This window comes from Physeter macrocephalus, chromosome 6, assembly GCF_002837175.3.
Source record: "Physeter macrocephalus isolate SW-GA chromosome 6, ASM283717v5, whole genome shotgun sequence".
Lineage (NCBI taxonomy): Eukaryota > Metazoa > Chordata > Mammalia > Artiodactyla > Physeteridae > Physeter > Physeter macrocephalus.
In genome coordinates, this window is record NC_041219.1 from 11,796,570 (window position 1) to 11,816,637 (window position 20,068).

The window sequence follows — 20,068 nt, forward strand, 5'->3', positions numbered from 1 at the left end:
GAGGCCCGCATACCACAAAAAAAAAAAAAAAAAAAAAAAAAAAAAAAGGAAACAAGAAGGTGAGTGAGCAGTAGATGGGACAACAAAAGCCAGAGGTTGAAGTAATAGGAGGAAGTAGCCATGAGCCAATGAAAGATTGCAACCTCTAGACACTGATAAAAAGGAATGAATTCTCCCATAAGAGCCTCCAGAATGAACATAACACCTTGCTTTTAGACTTCTGATATCCAGAACTGTAAGATAATAAATTTCTGTTGTTTTAAGCCACTACATTTGTGGTAACTTGTAGCAACAAGGAAACTAGCATAATGACCAATGGTAAAATTTAATAGAAAAGTCTATCTCAGTTCAAGTATAATTACTTGAGCTGCCTTTTGAGAAACTGAGTCACCTATGAACTACATGTGTTCATGTTGAGGCTGGATGACCTGTTGTCAGGGTATACTGTAGGTAGAATCCTTACATTAGGCAGATTGTTAGGCTAAATGATCTCTAAGTTTCCCACAAAGACTAAGGGAAAAAGTAGCCACAGGACTCAGAAGTTTGCAAAAGGCTCTGCTGGTAGCATAATCTTTGTTAAAGATGAAAAGGCCTCTACTAGGCAATCTTGAAGTATACAGCATTAGCCAAACACTTAGCAGGCAGGTCTCAAAGGATATTCAAATGTTAGATGAGCATATGTACCAAATATGTTGACCCATTTATAATAGATGAGATAAGAAACTTCACAGCCCTTCTCCATCCATTCCCACTTTAGGGTGGGGAAGGGGTATCTAATAAGAACAACCAAGTGCCATTGTGCAATAATACTTTAAGAGGATTAGTAATTGGCATATAATTTATCATTGAACTTGAATGCATAAATGTCTTAAAGGTCAGTTATTGAGAAACTGTACACCAAAAATACTGTCCTTATAAATATGCTATCACTAAAAACATACAATATACTAAGTCAATAATGATAATGATGAAGCTAAACTAATAGTACAGTTAACCCTTGAACAATGAGGGTCTGAACTGCACAGGTCCCCTTATAGGCAGATTATTTTCAATAGTAAATACGACAGTGCTATATACAGATAATGGCTGGTTGAATTGCAGATACCGAGGAACCACGGCTCTGCATCGAGGGTCAGAGACTCTACCCCACCCCACTCCCACTAATCATTCAAGGGTCAACTATATTTAAACAAGAGAATAAAAATAGCAACATTTAAAATCTGTTACCCGCTGAAAAAATAATACTTGATGTTACCAAAAATTAGGCAATTCCATTAATTTACATGCCTATATACACAAGCTGTATGATATTGTCAAATGCTATATATATAGTAGCCATATTTCTTAGAATATGATTTAAAGCTCTCAGTAAACTCTAATAACATACCAATTTTACCTGACGAGCACTAAATCACAGTAATCATGAAAAATTCACCTAGTAAGTAAGTAAAAATCAAAGTTTCAGGAAGTCGGGTCATCTCTAGGCCCATAAAGAAGATACTCATTTACTACATTCTGAGAATTACTGAACTAAATCACCTTTGCAGTTCCTTCCATTTCAGAAAGCATCTGATTCGAAGTACCCAATTTAAATTATAATCTTAAGCAAGAGTTCCTCAATTAAGAGTCCCTTATAATACTATAAAGATTTATACATATTTTTTAAATTTTTATTCTCTTCTAAAAAGTCAGTTATATAATCAATTTTTAATACAACAAAAGATTTTGACCTCTAATAGACCTCATAAAGTAGGTTCCTCTGGTAACAGAAATAATTTATAAGATATTCAAAAGATATGACTTTCCTTAAGGTAAGGAACATATTCAATTTTTTTTAAATCTAAAGGTATATTTCACTTAGTTTACCTCAATCTATCAATAAAAATTTGACCCCTACACTTAAAGGATTTCTTAGTGGTTAATTTCCAAAGTGATATGAGTTCTGGACTTTTACATAGTTTTTTTAAGACATATATTAAATGTACACTTGTGTTCTGAAGTATATAAGTACAGTATAAAAATTCAATTCAAAAAATATTCAACGACATACCACTGTCTACAGAATCAAGTTCAAAATCCCTGGTCTGGCACTCAAAGCCTTCCCTAAGTTTGGTCTCTATCTGCCATGTTTGATCATTATTCTTGTAAACAACATTCCCTTCCGACCTACCTTCATCAATTTTTCTACTCATTTTCCCCTGAATAAACCCTGAACAATTAATTCCCTGTTTAGCCTTGCCTCTTGCCATCCTGCCTTCTTAGAATGCTCTCCTTGCTCATTCTCAATCTTACGATCCCTACTACCTATGCTATTCAGAGTTTGTGTTCTCTTAAGAAAGCTTCTCTAACTACCCCGGTGTATAACAACCGCCCAATTGTCACAACTTGTATAACTATGCCTTGTTTATGTTCCTCATTTAACACTTAGTAAATGCTATTATTGCCTTATCTATCCATCCCTCTATCTAGTCTTCTCAAAAATAAACATAATTCAGACAGACCACATTGTATATCTCTTAGCATCCCCTTCGCTGGGCACAGTACTTTGCACAAAGACTGCATTCAAAAAAAGCCTACTAATAGTATTCTAAAAACTAGTGCATGCAATCAGATTTTTTACAACACTGTTACCTCATACTGACATACTGCTTTAAATTTTCAAAGAACTTTCTGGTTTCACTAGATCATATTGTCCCTCTCAAGTAGGAAGGATGAGTATTCTTGCTTATATATTTTTTATTGAAGTAGAATATCTGCCTCAATATTTTAGGTAGCAAAAATGATATTCAGAGAAAGTGTAAAGCCAAAATTACCCAATAGTGTCGGGCTTTTTTAATGTGTTTTATTGCTTCTCCTGCCTCATAACTTTATCTTTTTGGAGAGAAGGCTGAATATTAATAATTATATTGACAATAACAATAGTGGCTTTTATTTATTGGATATTTACAATGTGCACAGATGTGTAATAGGCATTTTATAGACATATTATCTCAAATAAAACTCAACAACTCTGGGAAGTAGATATTACTATTACCTTTATTTAACAGGTAAGGAAAACTGGACACCCTGAGAATTTAATTAATTATGCAGGTCATACGACTAAGTGACGGAGCTCAGATTTTAACACACAGCCAAATGTCTACAGAGCCCATGTTCTTATCCACCTCTCCTAGATCTAAACAGTAACTAGCTTAGGCCATTAAGTTCAAAGGTGATATTTTATAAATAGATAACTCAAAGGTGGACCTCAAGATTAGTTTCAAATACAGAATATTTCAGTAGTCTCTAAAATGAGCTACAATATTTCACGGAAGAAGCTTAATGAACAACAAGAAGAAAACTGCTCTCGCTGCTTTTTTTTTTTTAACATCTTTATTGGAGTATAATTGCTTTACAATAGTGTGTTAGTTTCTGCTTTATAACAAAGTGAATCAGTTATACATATACATATATCCCCATATCTCCTCCCTCTTACGTCTCCCTCCCTCCCATCCTCCCTATCCCACCCCTCTAGGTGGTCACAAAGCACCGAGCTGATCTCCTTGTACTATGGTCTCGCTGCTTTTTAAATAACTTGCTCTAACCTCTCAATATCAACAGTATTTAGAATAAAAAATGATTAAAACTTTATCGATATAGATATTCTGATACAGAATTTAATACTATCTACTTAGATATTTACTCTAAAAGGTAACAGTAAATTTTAAGCAATTCTATTCAGAAAGACAGATACATAGTCAACATGTTAGTAGCAAAGGAAAGTATTCAGAGACAGACAGACCTCAGTTCCATCACTCACACTGTGAGCTTTTAGAGAAGATAATTAACCTCCCTGAGCCTATTTCCCTATCTTTAAAAGTGAAGAAAAACAAACATCTACCTTTAATGGCTGTTGTGAGGACAGTCTGAAAAAGTATACACTTAGAAAAGAGCAGTTGTTATTACTGGTATTTTTACTACCACCAAAAGATTTTAAATATTTTAGCTAAAAAAAAACTTAAGAAAATCCATTAGCATTAAATAAGAAAATATTTATGGTAAAGTAAATATCATGTTCCAAGACAAGGCTTAATCTGAACTTTTTTTTCTGAAGATATAGTGAAAACAAAATAACCTACCATCGGTTTTCCATTTAAAATCGCCATTACAATAACCTTCTTCATAAACCAATTTACGTCCATGTCCATTTTATTCTCTATTAACAAGTCATCATTTTAAAGTTTAACTTTTCTTTGACCATTAAAGAAACAAGTTTGAACCAGAAATTCAAAAAAGGTTGGGACCAAGTTAACACAAGTAAACAAAACTGCATTTTGCTATCAATCATTAGACTGATCCTACATTTGAGCCTGAACAAAGGACATTGACTAAATTAAAATTCACAAACACCTCAATTTAGTAGTGACTCTCAACTTCATAGCAGTATGAGAGACAGAAAAGTTGGCCTCTGCATTATTCCAGTAATTTAAATTTGTCACATAATCTACCATCTAACAAATCACAGAGCTATCACCCGGCTACATTTTACCCACTGGCACCTTTACTTTAGGTAATACAAACATCCCTAATAGTCTATAAATCAATATTTAATGGAATCTTTAAAAAAGGAGACTTGAAAATGAAATGATCCTAGAGCAAAATGTTTTCGTACAGTGACAAATCATCATTTAATCCACACTCTACTGGTGAATTTTTATATTTTTTTTAAACTTATTGGATAAGGTACACTTAACCAGTACCCCTATTTGTTTTAATTTCAGAATACAATTCAATCACAACACAAGGCAGCAATATTTATTAAATCTTTATACTTTTAGATAAAGAATATATGTGGCAACTGCTCTTAATTCTGAATTATTTTAACTGTTTCATTCTATCTACAGCTGCACATGATGTGAGATTTAAAGGCATTTAATTTCCTTAACTGTTAACAACTTCTTGATTTCAGTAAGGCAAAAAGTTTCTTGAGGAAAACAAACACAAACTATTACATCAGTATGTCTTACACTGTATGGCTGGGAAAGCAAGGGAAAAGAGGTAGGAGATAAGGCAGAAATAGCAGAAAACTGGGTTATGCCTTAACAAGCTTTAAACTATCTGTAATTTTCATATCAACAGAGGAATTAAAGTATTATTTTAAAATACTTTTTTTAAAGTTTGTTTTAAATACATTTTTAAAATAAAATGATGGCTTACATCAAACACTTTCCAGCTGTAGATGATAGTACCTTATTATGCTGTATTTGAACCACTCACCAAAGTTCGGTCAGGTTCTCCATCTGCCAAACCAGCCTCCATAGTGAAAGAAGATAGGTTTACACTTCTCTTTCCATTAATATTTAGTCATCCTGTAAATCCTAGAAGAAGAAAATCATATGTATTAGTTCTGGTATAAAACTGTGATAAGTGGGAAATAAAGCATTAAGTATATAAGGAGAGAGAAATCATTTTAGGCTGAGGCTATTGGGAAATCCAATAATGGAAAAAAACAAACAGATTTTGCCATGCACCTTGAAGAATGGTAAAAGTTCAGCAAAAATGAAAGAAAATATTCCAAGTGAAGAGGAATAGCAAGAGCAAGGTTAAAGATATGAGACTGTTCAAAATTTGAAAAGATGATTGAATCTACTTATAACTAAGGAAATAAAATTAGATCTTTTTTCATTATTACACTGGCAAAAACTAAATAGTGTGCTACCATCCAATGTTGGTGAGAACATAGGAAAACAGATGTTCTCATGCACTTTTGTGATAGAATATAAATCAGAACAATTGGGAAGAGGACAATTTAAAATATACATGCCTTAATCCAGCAACTGCAAGACTAGGAATTATTCCACAAATATATTATACAAACGCACAAAGACATAAATAAACACATCCAACGAAGTAATAGGTGAGAAAAACTGAAACCAGCCTTAATGTCAATCATTAGGAGCTTGCTTAAATTATACTACATACATACAATTGAAGAGCATGCTGCAATTTTAAAAAATGACTTAATATCTGTATATACTAAACTAGAAAGAAGACCACAACACATTAGGTGGAAAAAACAAAATGACAGAACATAATATATACTCTTTTTGTTTCTGAATTTTTCATTTTTACAATGAACATGTATTACTTTTATACTTCTTTTCATTTTGAAAAGTCTTAGAAGTAGGTCTTCATCACTTTTCTTTTGAGCTTTTTAACTAACAAAGCCTCCAAGATGAACTCCTATAGTAATTATATATATTCAGAAGTCTCTAATAATCTCTCTCATAATTCTTCCTTAAAACAGCTAGCAAAACTAAAACCAAGAAATAGGTAGACTTCTAGTCATTTCCTGGAGTTCCAAATCATTTTCTTGTCTTTGCAAGCGTAAAAGGCTGCACTGAAATATAAATACAGGATGACTCATCCTGCGGATACGAGTCAGCCTCTTTCCCCAGCCAATCCTGTCATTGTCCAATGGGCTCATGAACAAAGTAGCCACCATGGTAGGGATGCAGGTTATGCATGGGTTCAGCAACATGGACCTCCACTCACCAAGACCAACCTGGCTACTGCCACTGCTGAGTGCCAAATCTGCCAGCAGCAGAGACCAACACTGAGTCCTCAGTATGACACTATTCCCTGAGGTGATCAGCCAGCTACCTGGTGACAGGTTGATTACACTGGACTGCTTCTATCATGGAAGAGGTAGTACTTTATTCTTACTGAAATAGATGCTTAGTCTGTATACAGATTTGCCTTCCCTGCACAAAATGCTTCTGCCAAAACTACTATCCGTGGACTTACAGAATGCCTTCTCTATCCCTCCTATTGTTCTACAAAGCACTGCTGCTGATCAAGGAACTCATTTCACAGCAAAAAAAAAAAAAAAAAAAAAAAAACCAAACTGTGGCAATGGGCTAGTGATAGTGAATTCGTTAGTCTTACCATAACCCCTATCATCCTGAAACAGCTGGCTTGATAGAACAGTGGAATGGCCTTTTGAGGACTCAGTGAGAGCACCAGCCAGGTGGCAATACCTTGGGCAAGGATCTCCAAAAGGCTGTATATGCTCTGAATGTCCGATATATGGTGCTGTTTCTTGCATAGCCAAGATTCACAGGTTAGGACTCAGAGGAAGGAAATGGAAGTGGCACCACTGACTATTTATTGACCCACAATCAAAAATTTTTGTTTATTTATTTTTATTGAAGTATAGTTGATTTACAATGTTGTGTTAGTTTCTGGTGTACAGCAAAGTGATCCAGTTATACATATATATATACATATTCTTTTCCATTATGGTTTATTACAGGATATTGAATATACTTCCCCGTGCTATACAGTAGGACCTTGTTGTTTATCGATATTATATATAGTAGTTTGTATCTGCTAACTCCAAACTCCTAGTTTATCCCTCTCCCACCCCCTTTTCCCTTTGGTAACTCTAAGTTTGTTTTCTATATCTGTGAGTCTGTTTCTGTTTCATAAATAAGTTCATTTGTGTCATATTTTAGATTCCATATATAGGTGGTATAATAAGGTATTTGTCTTTCTTTTTCTGACTTACTTCACTTAATATAATAATTTCTAGGTCCATCCATGTTGCTGCAAATGGCATTATTTCATTTTTTTTATGGCTAAGTAGTGTTCCATTGTGTATATATACCACATCTTCTTTACCCATTCATCTGTCAATGGACATTTAGATTGCTTCCAGGTCTTGGCTGTTGTAAATTGTAATTAGGGTTTTCTCTGGATATGTGCCCAGGAATGGGATTGCTGGATCATATAGCAACTCTATTTTTAGTTTTTTAAGGAACCTCCATACTGTTTTCTATAGTGGCTGCACCAATTTACATTCCCATCAACTGTGCAGGAGGGTTCCCTTTTCTCCACACACTCTCCAGCATTTGTTATTTGTAGACTTTTAAATGATGGCAATTCTGACCAGTGTGAAGTGGTACCTCATTGTATTTTTGATTTGCATTTCTCATACTTAGTGATGTTGAGTATCTTCTCATGTGCCTATTGGCCATCTGTATGCCTTCTTTGGAGAAATGTCTATTTAAGTCTTCTGTCCATTTTTTGATTTGGTTGGTTTTTTGTTATTGAGTTGTCATGAGCTGTTTGTATATTTTGGAAAGTAAGCCCTTGTTGGTCACATTGTTCACAAATATTTTCTCCCAGTCCATATGTTGTCTTTTCATTTTGGTTATGGTTTCCTTTGCTGTGCTAAAGCTTACAAGTTTGATTAGGTCCCGATTGTTTATTTTTGCTTTTATTTCTATTGTCTTGGGAGAGTGACCTAAGAAAACATTGGTACAATTTATGTCAGAGAATGTTTTGCCTATGTTCTCTTCTGGGAGTTTTATGGTGTCACGTCTTACATTGAAGACTTTAATGCATGATTTACATGCAGCTATCCAGCTTTCCCAACACCACTACTAGCAAAAATTTTTGTTTCCTGTCCCCACGACCTTATGCTTTGCTGGTCTAGAGGTCCTAGTTCCAAAGGAAGGAATGCTTCCATCAGGAGACACAACAGTGATTCCAATGAACTGGAAGTTAAGCCTGCCACCTGGCCACTTTAAGCTCCCCATGCCTCAGAATCAGCAGGCAAAAAAGGAACTTACCGTGCTGGCTTAGGTAATTGATTCTAATTACCAAGGGGAAATTGGACTATTATTCCACAATGGTGGTAAGAAAGAAAATGTCTGGTTATCGGAGATCCCTAAGAGCATCTCTCTCTGTTTTTTTTTTTTTTTTTTTTTTTTTGCGGTATGCGGGCCTCTCACTGTTGTGGCCTCTCCCGTTGCAGAGCACAGGCTCCAGACGCGCAGGCTCAGCGGCCATGGCTCACGGGCCCAGCTGCTCCACGGCATGTGGGATCTTCCCGGACTGGGGCACGAACCCGTGGTCTCCTGCATCGGCAGGCGGACTCTCAACCACTGCACCACCAGGGGAGCCCCCTAAAAGCATCTCTTAGGACTACCATGCCTTATGATTATATTCAATGGAAAACTACAATAGCCCAACCAAGGCAGGACTACTACTGACTCAAACCCTTCAGAAACAAAAGTTTGGGTCACTCCACCAGGTAAAGAAAGAACTATGGCTATCTGAGGTGCTTGCTGAGGGCAAAGGGAATACAAAATGGGTAGTGGAAGAAGGCATTTATAAATACCAGCTACCACTACATGACCAGTTATAGAAAGGAGAATTATAATTAGTTATGAGTATTTTTTCCTAATTTTGTTATGAATATGTTTCTGTGTGTATGCATCAAATAACTGTTTTCTTCCCTCTCTTATCTCCTTGTCATATAACATAAGATACACTGACTTTATATTATAGTATTTAAGTACTGTTAAATATTTAAGTCATAGGATATCAAGGAGAGTGAACATCACCCAAGGACTTTGCAGCCTACCCTGCAATTTCAGGCTTGCCAGCCCCCACAATCACGGGAGCCAATTCCTTAAAATAAAGCCACTCTTTCTTCCCCTCTCTCTTTCTGTATACACGTATATCCTATTGGTTCTGTTTCTCTGGAGAACCCTGACGAATACAATATGTATGTGTGCATTCATATCTTGTCCATATAAATATAGATATATTTACCTCATCGTTCATTCTCACCGCCTTCTGTGCTCTCCTTTGTATCCTCTGTATCACAAAAGCTAAAAGTATGAGAACTCCATTTTGCAAATATCTTTGCCCCTGGAATTCTGTATGTGATTTACATTCAGCAAATGCAATGCATTTGCACAATATTTGGAAGGCAGAAGAGAGACAGAAACAAGGCCATTTTTCTTCTGAATGCAGTAGACACCTGGACTTTAACAGACATGAGGTTTTACAGTAATCACCAAATGCTCCCCTGCCAGTTCCCTATGTTGGTACTACCAGGCAGCCAAAATCATCAGCAGCAGTGACTAATCTGAAAGCTGAGAACAGCCTTCCAGGCTCCATACCTCCAGCTTTTCCAAAAAATTTTAAGAATCTAATTCCCCTTACTAATTTCCCTTTTGCTGTAAGTACCTATAGTGATTTGTTGTCCTCAATGAACCTGGCCTGACAAATTTTTTAAAAACTAAATATTTAAAATATATTGTACATTAGACAGTAATCAGGGCTGAGAAGAAAAAATTAGGAAGTGAGCAATTATATATGTCACAGTTGTAGGGAGAATTTTAGATAGGAATGACTGAGTCAAGATCTCAGTAACATGAGGGGGTGAGTTGCTCAAGTATCTAGAAGACCCTCCCAGGCAGACTAGGAAACAGCAAGCTCAAAGACCCTAAGGCAGGAGTATGTGGCATGTTTAAAGAACAGCAAGAAGACTAATATGGAAAGTGGAATAAGGAAGAGAGCAGTTAGCAAGGAGAACAGGAAGATAACTATGTTCCAAATCATAGAAAGCCTAATAGAACAGAAGGACTTTGACTTACACTCTGAATGAGACGGGAAGCTATCTGCAGAAAGGAGAGCAAAGAAATAACAGAACCTAACTTATGCAGGACCACTCTGGCTGCTGGCTGAGAATAGATTACAAATTGGAAGACCACTGCTATAATCCAGGCAAGAGACCATGGTGGCTTGTGCCAGAACAGTAGCAAGAGATGTGGTGAAGAGTATCAAATTCTTTAAATACTACGAATATAGTCAAAAGGATTTGTCGATGAACCAGATGTAGGGTGTGAATTTAAAGAGAAGGGGGGATAGGACTTAGGAGGTCTGTGCCCTGAGCAACTGGAAGAATGAAACTGCCACTAACAGATATGGAGTACATTATGGAAAGACTTGAAGAGGAAAGAGATGAATATCAGGAGCTCCTTTTGGATATATTCACTTTGAGATGCCAGTTAGACATCTGAATAGAGATATCAAGTAGACAGTTGGACCTACGGATGTGAGGTTGAGGAGGAGCAGTCAGGCTAGAAATGTAAACTGAGAGTCAGCATATAGATGCAATTTAAAACCGTAAGACTAGATGAGATCTCCTTGGGAATCAGTGTAGACAGAAAAGAGGACTGAGTTCAGAGCCCTGGGGTATTCAATATCAAAGAATTGATATTTATAGAATAAATGAATAAATCCCAATTTTTCCTTTTCAATTTTCAGGTCTACTCAACATAATTACCTTATGTAAAGACAAAATTACTCTATATAAAAAGCAACCTTGAGAAAGAAGAACAAAGCTGAAGGTATCATGCTCCCTGACTTCAGACTATACTGAAAATCTACAGTAGTCAAAACAGTATGGTACCGGCACAAATACAGACACATAGATCAATGGAACAGAACAGGGAGCCCATAAATAAACCCACTCAACTATGGTCAATTAATCAACAAAGGAGGCGAGAATATACAATGGGGAAAAGACAATCTCTTCAGTAAGTGGTGCTGGGAACATGACAGCTACATGTAAAAGAATAAAATCAGAACATTTCCTCACACCATATACAAAAATAATTAAAATCAAAATGTATTAAAGACCCAAATGTTAGACCAGAAAACATAAAACTCCTAGAAGAAAACAAAGGCAGAACACTCTTTGACATAAATCGTAGCAATATTTTTTAGACCTGTCTCCTAAGGCAAAGGAAACAAAAGCAAAAATAAACAAATGGGACCTAATTAAACTTAAAAGGCTTTTACACAGCAAAGGAAACCATTGACAAAATGAAAACACAACCTACTGAATGGGAGAAAATATTTGCAAATGGGGTTAATCAGTAAGCGGTTAATAAGCTCGTACAGCTCAATGTCGCAGAAACTAAAATAATACCACCCAATTAAAAACTGAGCAGAAGACCCGAATAGACATTTTTCCAAAGAAGACATACAGATGGCCAACTGGCACATGAAAATATGCTCAACATTGCAAATCATCAGAGAAATGCAAGTCAAAACCACAAGATATCACCTCACAATCTGTCAGAATGGCTATTATCAAAAAGACCACAAGTAACAAATGCTGGTGAGAATGTGGAGAAAAGGGAATTCTTTTACACTACACGTAAAAGAATTCCAACTAATGGTGGGAATGTAAATTGGTGCAGCCACTAAGTAAAAGAGTATGCAGGTTCCTCAAAAAACTAAAAATAGAACTACCATATGATCCAGCAATTCCACTCCTGGGTATACACCCAAAGAAAACAAAAACACTAATTTGAAAAGATACATGCACCCCCATGTTCACAGCAGCATTATTTACAATAGCCAAGATATGGAAGCGACCTAAGTATACATCAACAGATGAATGGATATGGTATATATACATACAATGGAATACTACTCAGCCACAAAAAAAGAATGAAATTTTGCCCTTTGCAGCAACATGGATGGACCTGGAGGGTATTATGCTCAGTGAAATAAGTAGACAGAGAAATACAAATACTCTATGTTATCACTTATTGTGGAATCTAAAAAATAAAACAAAAAAATGAACACAACAAAACAGAAACAGACTCACAGATATAGAGAACAAACTAGTGGTTACCAGTAGAAAGATGGAAATGGGAGGGGTAAGATAGGGATAGGGAATTAAGAGGTACAAACTACTATGCATAAAATAAGGTACAAGGATATATTGCACAGCACAGGGCCAATACATTATAACGACTTTAAATGGAGCATAAGCTATAAAAGTTTTGAATCACTATGTTGTACCCCTGAAACTAATATAATATTGTAAATCAACTACATTTCAATGAAAAAAAATTTTAATAAAATATACAATGACAAAAAAGGAAATTTAAAGTATTTTAAAAAGTCCAAATACCCTAAAAAAAAATTCAGCACTGAATATAACTGTAGTTTTTCTGTAGTTATCTTCATCAAATTAAGAAACTTCCCTTCTATTATAATTTTCATGAAAAGTTTAATTTATATTTTTAATGACTGGGCACTAGTTTTTGTTAAGTACATTTATGACTCTATTGAAATGAATGCATGTATTTTTTCCTTTGCTATCTTTTTGTGATTATATTGCTTGATTTATTGAATATTAAGCCTTTCTTGCATTTCTGGAATAAATCACACTGGAACATGGAAGAAAAAAGCAAAGAAGACTCACACATATACACACAGTAAAAATCAAATCATAACATGACTGAAAAAAGGGAGCAGTCCTCAAAAAACGAAAAATAAAACACCAGGGCTTCCCTGGTGGTGCAGTGGTTAAGAATCCACCTGCCAATGCAGGAGACATGGGTTCGTCTATGCACCACAACTGCTGAAGCCTGTGCTCTAGAGCCTGCGAGCCACAACTACTGAGCCCATGTGCCACAACTACTGAAGTCCGCATGCCTAGAGCCTGTGCTCTGCAGCAAGAGAAGCCACCACAATGAGAAGCCTGGGCACCGCAACAAAGAGTAGCCCACGCTCACCACAACTAGAGAAGCCACACGCAGCAACGAAGACCCAACACAGCCATAAATAAATAAATAAAAATTTATTTTAAAAAAATAGAACAACCATATGATCTAGCAATTCCACTCCTGGGAAAATATCTGGAAAAAAACAAAAATGCTAATTCAAAAAGATACATGCACCCCAATGTTCATAGCAGCACTATTTACAATAGCCAAGATATTGCACTTGGGAACAACCCAAGTGCCCATCAACAGATGACTAGATTAAGAATATGTGTGTGGTGTGTGTGTGTATATATATATATATATACACACATATATATACAATGGTGGTGTGTGTGTACATATATGTGTGTGTGTTTACATGCAACAGAATATTACTCAGCCATAAAAAGGATGAAATTCTGCCCTTTGCAGAAATATGGATGGAGAATATCATGCTTATTGAAATGTCAGAAAGAGAAAGACATATACTGTGTGATATCATTTACATGTGGAATCTGAAAAAGAATACAAGTAAATGTTTATCCAAAACAGAAGCAGACTCACAGATATAGAAAACAAACCCGTGGTTACCAAAGGGGAAAGAGAAGGGAGAAGGGACAAATTAAGAGTATGGGATTAACAGATACAAACTACTATGTAGATATGCAACAGGATATACTGTATAGCATAGAGAATTACAACCATTATCTTGTAATAACCTATAATTGAGTACAATCTGTAAAAATACTGAATCACTATGCTGTACACGTGAACATAATATTATAAATCAACTATACTTCAAAAAATAATAATAATAAATTAAAAATTAAAAAGGGAGCAGGAAAAGAAAGATAAGTGCCCTAAATTCCTCACTGTTGAAAAAAGGGAGTTACGATAAGAGACACTACTAACATATCAAGAAACAAGTTTTTAGTATTTCTTTGAAATCAAACACTAGAACTAAAAACGTGTAACAAAAAATCCTAGAGGGAGAGGGTGATTGACTGGAAGCTTAAGGTATAAGCATACTAATTTCCCCATCTTTCAGAGTTTAAAGCTAGAGACGTTTAAATAATAAATCTGGGAATAAAAAAGTATATTTTTTAAAGGTAAAACAGTAATTAAACACAGACCTAATGGTGGTAGGCCCTAGGAAGTAGACTTCAAGAGAAGAAAGGCAGTCTCCTATTTTAACTCCTTTTAAACAGTGTATGTTACTTCTATAACCAAAAAGAATGTCTAAGTTTTTTGTAAAAGAGTACAGTGCATCACAATCCTGAAGACTCCTTTCTCCAAATTGCCAAGCTAAAGCTAGGCCTGCATCCCAATTTGAACATAATTACTAGCTAAATTCAAAGTTTAAAGAAGACTCTGTTCCCTCTTGTGTTCCTTTGTTATCAGTACTCTAGACATTGTTTAGGGAACTGGTGCCTCACTGTCTATTTAAACTTTAACAAAGTTCCTAGAGAAAGAATTATTATAAAAATCTTCTCTATTTTGGGCTTGAATTGTTATTTCAGTCACAGAAAGAACGAAGGAGCATCTACTAAATAAGGCTAATGGCTTTAACATATGTCATTTAACCATAACAACCTCATGACGCTATATTGAATGATGGCTGTCTCAGTTACAGGGTTGTATACAATTAGGCTGTGGCTTACTATCTCACAGGATGTCCCAGAAGTTTTTTTTTTCTTTTCTTAAATGCTTAAGTTATAAAAACAAATATTCTCTAAAGGTAGAATGCCTATCAATGAATATACCATACTTCTAAAGAATAGCACTACCTTCTTATCACTGGAAATTAGGATTAAATTCACCAATCTTAATCTCATTCATTATCAACTTGATTAAAAAATTAGACTGCAAATAAGAGTAATTTGGTCTAGCTAGTCTGAACTAATCTACAGTATTTACACTAGGTTAAATCCTAAAGGAAAGTCTAATATAATGAGAAATTAATTATACAAATGTGACAGGTCCCCGAAAGCAAGCTAGCACCAACATCTTATTCATAAGCAGTTTAAAAAAAAAAGTATATATATATATATGCACGTGCACGCGCGCGCACACACACACACACATACACACGGACTGCTTTATTAAAGCAGGCTGTCTATCCAAATGGCTTCCATCAAAATTATTGTAAAACAGTGTAGTACATACTTTTCATAAAGTATATTAATATTTTGGCACCTATGAATTAAGTTAAGATTTCCTCCATTCTAAAATATAACAACAACGATGATAATGATGGTAATAAGACTGGGAGGCAAGCAAAAAGCTGGAATGGGCAAGGGGGAAGCGGGATAGGAGTGTGCAGGGCAAATTATCCTACTGTGGCTGTACAACCCCAGGGAGACAGATGAGGAAGACATGTGTCAGGGAGACAGAGAGAAGAAACAGACTGAATGAGTCAGACCAAGTCTTGGAAGAGGGAAAGGCATCAAATTATCTAAGGATATAAAGACGAAAGGAAGGAAAATATCTGGATGACTCCTCCTATCTGGATTTCTCTGGAGTATGTAGGTATATAGGTATTCTCAAAGCACTGCCCCTCCTAAAAAACCCTCATTAAAATTACCTTATTTTACAAATATACTATGCCTATATGTATGTCTATTTCACAGTCATTATAATCTAGTTTGCATTTGTCGAATGACTACCTGACAACATATTAAAGCCCAATCAATTACTTAAATTCTGAACTAGAAGGGTGTCCAAATACTTTTTCTACCTCTGATTTGGCAAATTCATTGAACAGTTCAACTAGATGCACTGTTTTAGATAGATGTATGTGTATATAGCTGTAATACTGTGATTTGTAAGAAATGTATGTATTTGGTCATTCAGATGACCAAATGTATATATTTCAGATATATTTGGTCTTCATCCACGGTTCCTGGCTCACAGCTCCCAAAACCCTTGGAATCTTCTGAACAATAAGAATAATGGGGTAATATTCGATCTCTTGTCCTCAGTTACTGAAAACTCTTCAGGAGAGGTGACTCTTGGATCCCACCCAAGGGTGGGGGCTGGTTGCCAGGAGACCCAACCATGTGATTAGAGGGTTGGAACTCTCAGTCCCACCCCTTGATTTCCAGGGAGGAGAGAAGGGTTTGAGATTGAATCAATATCCATTGGCCAATGATTTAGTCAATCATGACTATGTAATGAAGCTTCCATAAAAACCCAAAAGGGCAGCTTTTTGGTCCCCATTTTTCCCCCCCTGAGAGCTTCTACATCTGGGAACCAGACTCTTCCTGGTGCTACCATGCTGGGCTCCAAGCTCCACAAGGACAGAAACTCCTTCGTTCAGGACCTTGTGCTATGTATATCTTTATTTGGCTGTTGATTCGTATCCTTTAATATCTATTTATAAAACATCAATAATCTAGCAAGTAAACATATTTTTCTGAGTTCTATGAGCCATTCTGGCAAATTAATCAAACCCAAGAATGGGGTCATGGGAACCTCTGATTTATAGCCAGACAGTCAGAAGTCCAGGTAACAACTTGGACTTGCAACTGCCATCTGAAGTGGAGAATGGTCCTCTGGGACTGAGCCCTCTACCTGTGGAATCTGATTCTATCACCAGGTATACAGTATCAGAAATCAGGAGAATTCTCAGACATCCTGCTGGTGTCAAAAAATTGCTTGTTGTAGTGGGGAAGCCTACACCCACACCCACACACACACACACACACACACACACACAGGTGTCAAAAAATTGCTTGTTGTAGTGGGGAAGCCTACACCCACACCCACACACACACACCCACACACACACAATGGCATCAGGTCTGGAAGCCCTTTTCAACTTTAATCATCCATACAAGTGACAAGGGTTACTTATAAAAAGCACAAAGAAAAATGTACTAAAGATTTTCTTGATCTGTTGCTTTACAAAATACACATTGTTTATATAGAGTCCAGCCAAAATGATACTGTAAGCACTTTGCCCAGAGGAAAACCAGTGTTAGTCTAAGCTCAACGAAAACCAGGAAATCACTACTACCAAATTTTTGGCAAGGTACAAAACAGATTCCATTTCCCATTATCTCTGGACCAACCACTAATATACATAATTCATAAAATGTATGGTTTATAAACCCTTATTATCTACTGTTGCTTCATCATCAGTTATACTTCCTTTGTAGGGCTCAAAACACATTCATCAAATATTTGTTTACGTCTTGTCCCATTGGAGACACTGTTCTATATTCTGGACATATAAAGAATACATAGCCTGTCCTAGCTGAAAGAGAGCAAAATAAACTAGTATACTACTACGTAATGAGCCTATGACAAAGGAATGTGCATGCTGTTACCTTCAGCAGCACATGAGGATATTAAAATCAGATTTCTGGATGTGGTAGAGTGAGAGTACCCCCGCCCTCCCCAAAAAACCCTTGCAAACCCCTTTATATTAAAAGCAAACAAATTAACTACCAGAAGTAAAATATATAAATGAACCTAACTAGTATTAATTAATGAAAAACCTTTCATAAATATTTACAATCTAAAGGGCTTTCTTATACAGCCTATTCTGAACTTAGGTTTATTTTTTTAGGTTCATTTGTTTGCTTTTAGACTTAGTCACAAACAAAACTAGTTTACATTAACTTCCAATTGATATATAGTTCAACAAAAGAATAAAGTAAAAAAGACGGGCATCAGAGGAGATTGGATCAAGATGGCAAAGCAGAAGGACGTGCTCTCACTCCCTCTTGCGAGAGCACCGGAATCACAACTAACTGCTGAACAATCATCAACAGGAACACACTGGAACTCACCAAAAAAGATACCCCACATCCAAAGACAAAGGAGAAGCCACAATGAGATGGTAGGAGGGGCGCAATCACAATAAAATCAAATCCAATAACTGCTGGGTGGGTGACTCACAAACTGGAGAACACTTATACCACAGAAGTCCACCCACTAGAGTGAAGGTTCTGAACCGCACATCAGGCATCCCAACCTGGGGGCCCAGCAACGGGAGGAGGAATTCCTAGAGAATCAGACTTTGAAGGCTAGCGGCATTTGATTGCAGGACTTTGACAGGACTGGGGAAAACAGAGATTCCACGCTTGGAGGGCACACACAAAGTAGTGTGTGCATCGGGACCCAGGGGAAGGAGCAGTGACCCCAGAGGAGACTCAACCAGACCTACCTGCTAGTGTTGGAGGGTCTCCTGAAGAGGTGAGGGGAGGGTGTGCCTCACCATGAGGACAAGGACATTGGCAGCAGAAGTTCTGGGAAGTACTCCTTGGCATGAGCCCTCCTAGAGTCCGCCATTAGCCCCACCAAACAGCCTGTAAGCTCCAGTGCTGGGTCGCCTCAGGCCAAACAACCAACAGGGAGGGAACCCAGCCCCACCCATCAGCAGACAAGCCGATTAAAGTTTCACTGAGCTCTGCCCACCAGAGCAACAGCCAGCTCTACCCACCACCAGTCCCTCACATCAGGAAACTTGCACAAGCCTATTAGATAGCCTCATCCACCAGAGGGCAGACAGCAGAAGTAAGAAGAACTACAATCCTGCAGCCTGTGGAACAAAAACCACATTCACAGAAAGACAAGGTGAAAAGGCAGAGGGCTATGTACCAGATGAAGGAACAAGATAAAACCCCAGAAAAACAACTAAATGAAGTGGAGATAGGCAACCTTCCAGAAAAAGAATTCAGACCTAGAACATAAAACACCATATATGCAATACAATAGCGTAATATTCACCTATGTATTTCTGGCTAGGTGCTTTAACTTCATTAAATAAGATCTATCATAAAAACATCATGCAAGATCAGGTTTTTATCAGAATCATAAGGAGAAAAGATTGTGTTTAGGGCTTCCCTGGTGGCGCAGTGGTTGCGCGTCCGCCTGCCAATGCAGGGGAACCGGGTTCGCGCCCCGGTATGGGAGGATCCCACGTGCCGCGGAGCGGCTGGGCCCATGAGCCATGGCCGCTGACCCTGCGCGTCCGGAGCCTGTGCTCCGCAACGGGAGAGGCCACAACAGTGAGAGGCCCGCATACCACAAAAAAAAAAAAAAAAGGACAGGAGAAGAAGGAAAAGAAATATATGATCTTAAAGTAATTAAAAAGTGTTACAATTTCATTTCCTGTCAAGTGTCAGATTTGCTATTTAAACACTTGGCTTCTGATACACACTTCTGCTGCTGCAGCCCCAATTTGCTGACCTTCTCAAAAATCATATAGATGTACCAATGGAATGTAGAATTGCTTACTGTCAATGATAGTGAGACAAAGGAAGAACCTCAACTGCTCATTACTTCCAGCCAGCTGAAAGTAGTTAACATCTTCCGTAATACAAACAATATCTGCCCTGGAAAATACCAAGCACATAGCCCCTGCTGATGGCAATATCTTTGAAAGCAGAAACTAACAAAAACAAATGAAAAACAAAAATCAACAACACATACACAAACATAAGCAGTAAGGGCAAGGGAGTAAATTATGCAAGGATGGACTTCCGGCACAGTGGTTAAGAATCCGCCTGCCACTCTATTTACAATAGCCAGGACGTGGAAGCAACCTAAGTGTCCATCGACATATGAGTGGATAAAGAAGATGTGGCACATATATACAATGGAATATTACTCAGCCATAAAAAGAAACAAAACTGAGTTATTTGTAGTGAGGTAGAGGGACCTAGAGTCTGTCATACAGAGTGAAGTAAGTCAGAAAGAGAAAAACAAATACC

The 20,068-nt window shown here is 37.0% G+C and overlaps 1 protein-coding gene across 5 annotated transcripts in view; it reads right to left on the reverse strand.

The window, feature by feature from the left end:
• Nucleotides 1–20,068, reverse strand: part of OSBPL8 (oxysterol binding protein like 8) — a 178,766-nt gene that overhangs the window by 135,283 nt on the left and 23,415 nt on the right. For 2 of the 5 annotated variants that reach the window (XM_024122783.3, XM_024122781.2), the window contains one exon: nt 5,257–5,357. In XM_024122783.3, the coding sequence (XP_023978551.1) occupies nt 5,257–5,298 (42 nt within the window). In that variant the 5' untranslated portion in view covers nt 5,299–5,357. Of the gene's footprint in view, nt 1–5,228; nt 5,358–20,068 lie in introns of those variants that run through there. The other 3 variants (XM_024122788.3, XM_024122787.3, XM_024122784.2) reach the window with 3 other exon arrangements.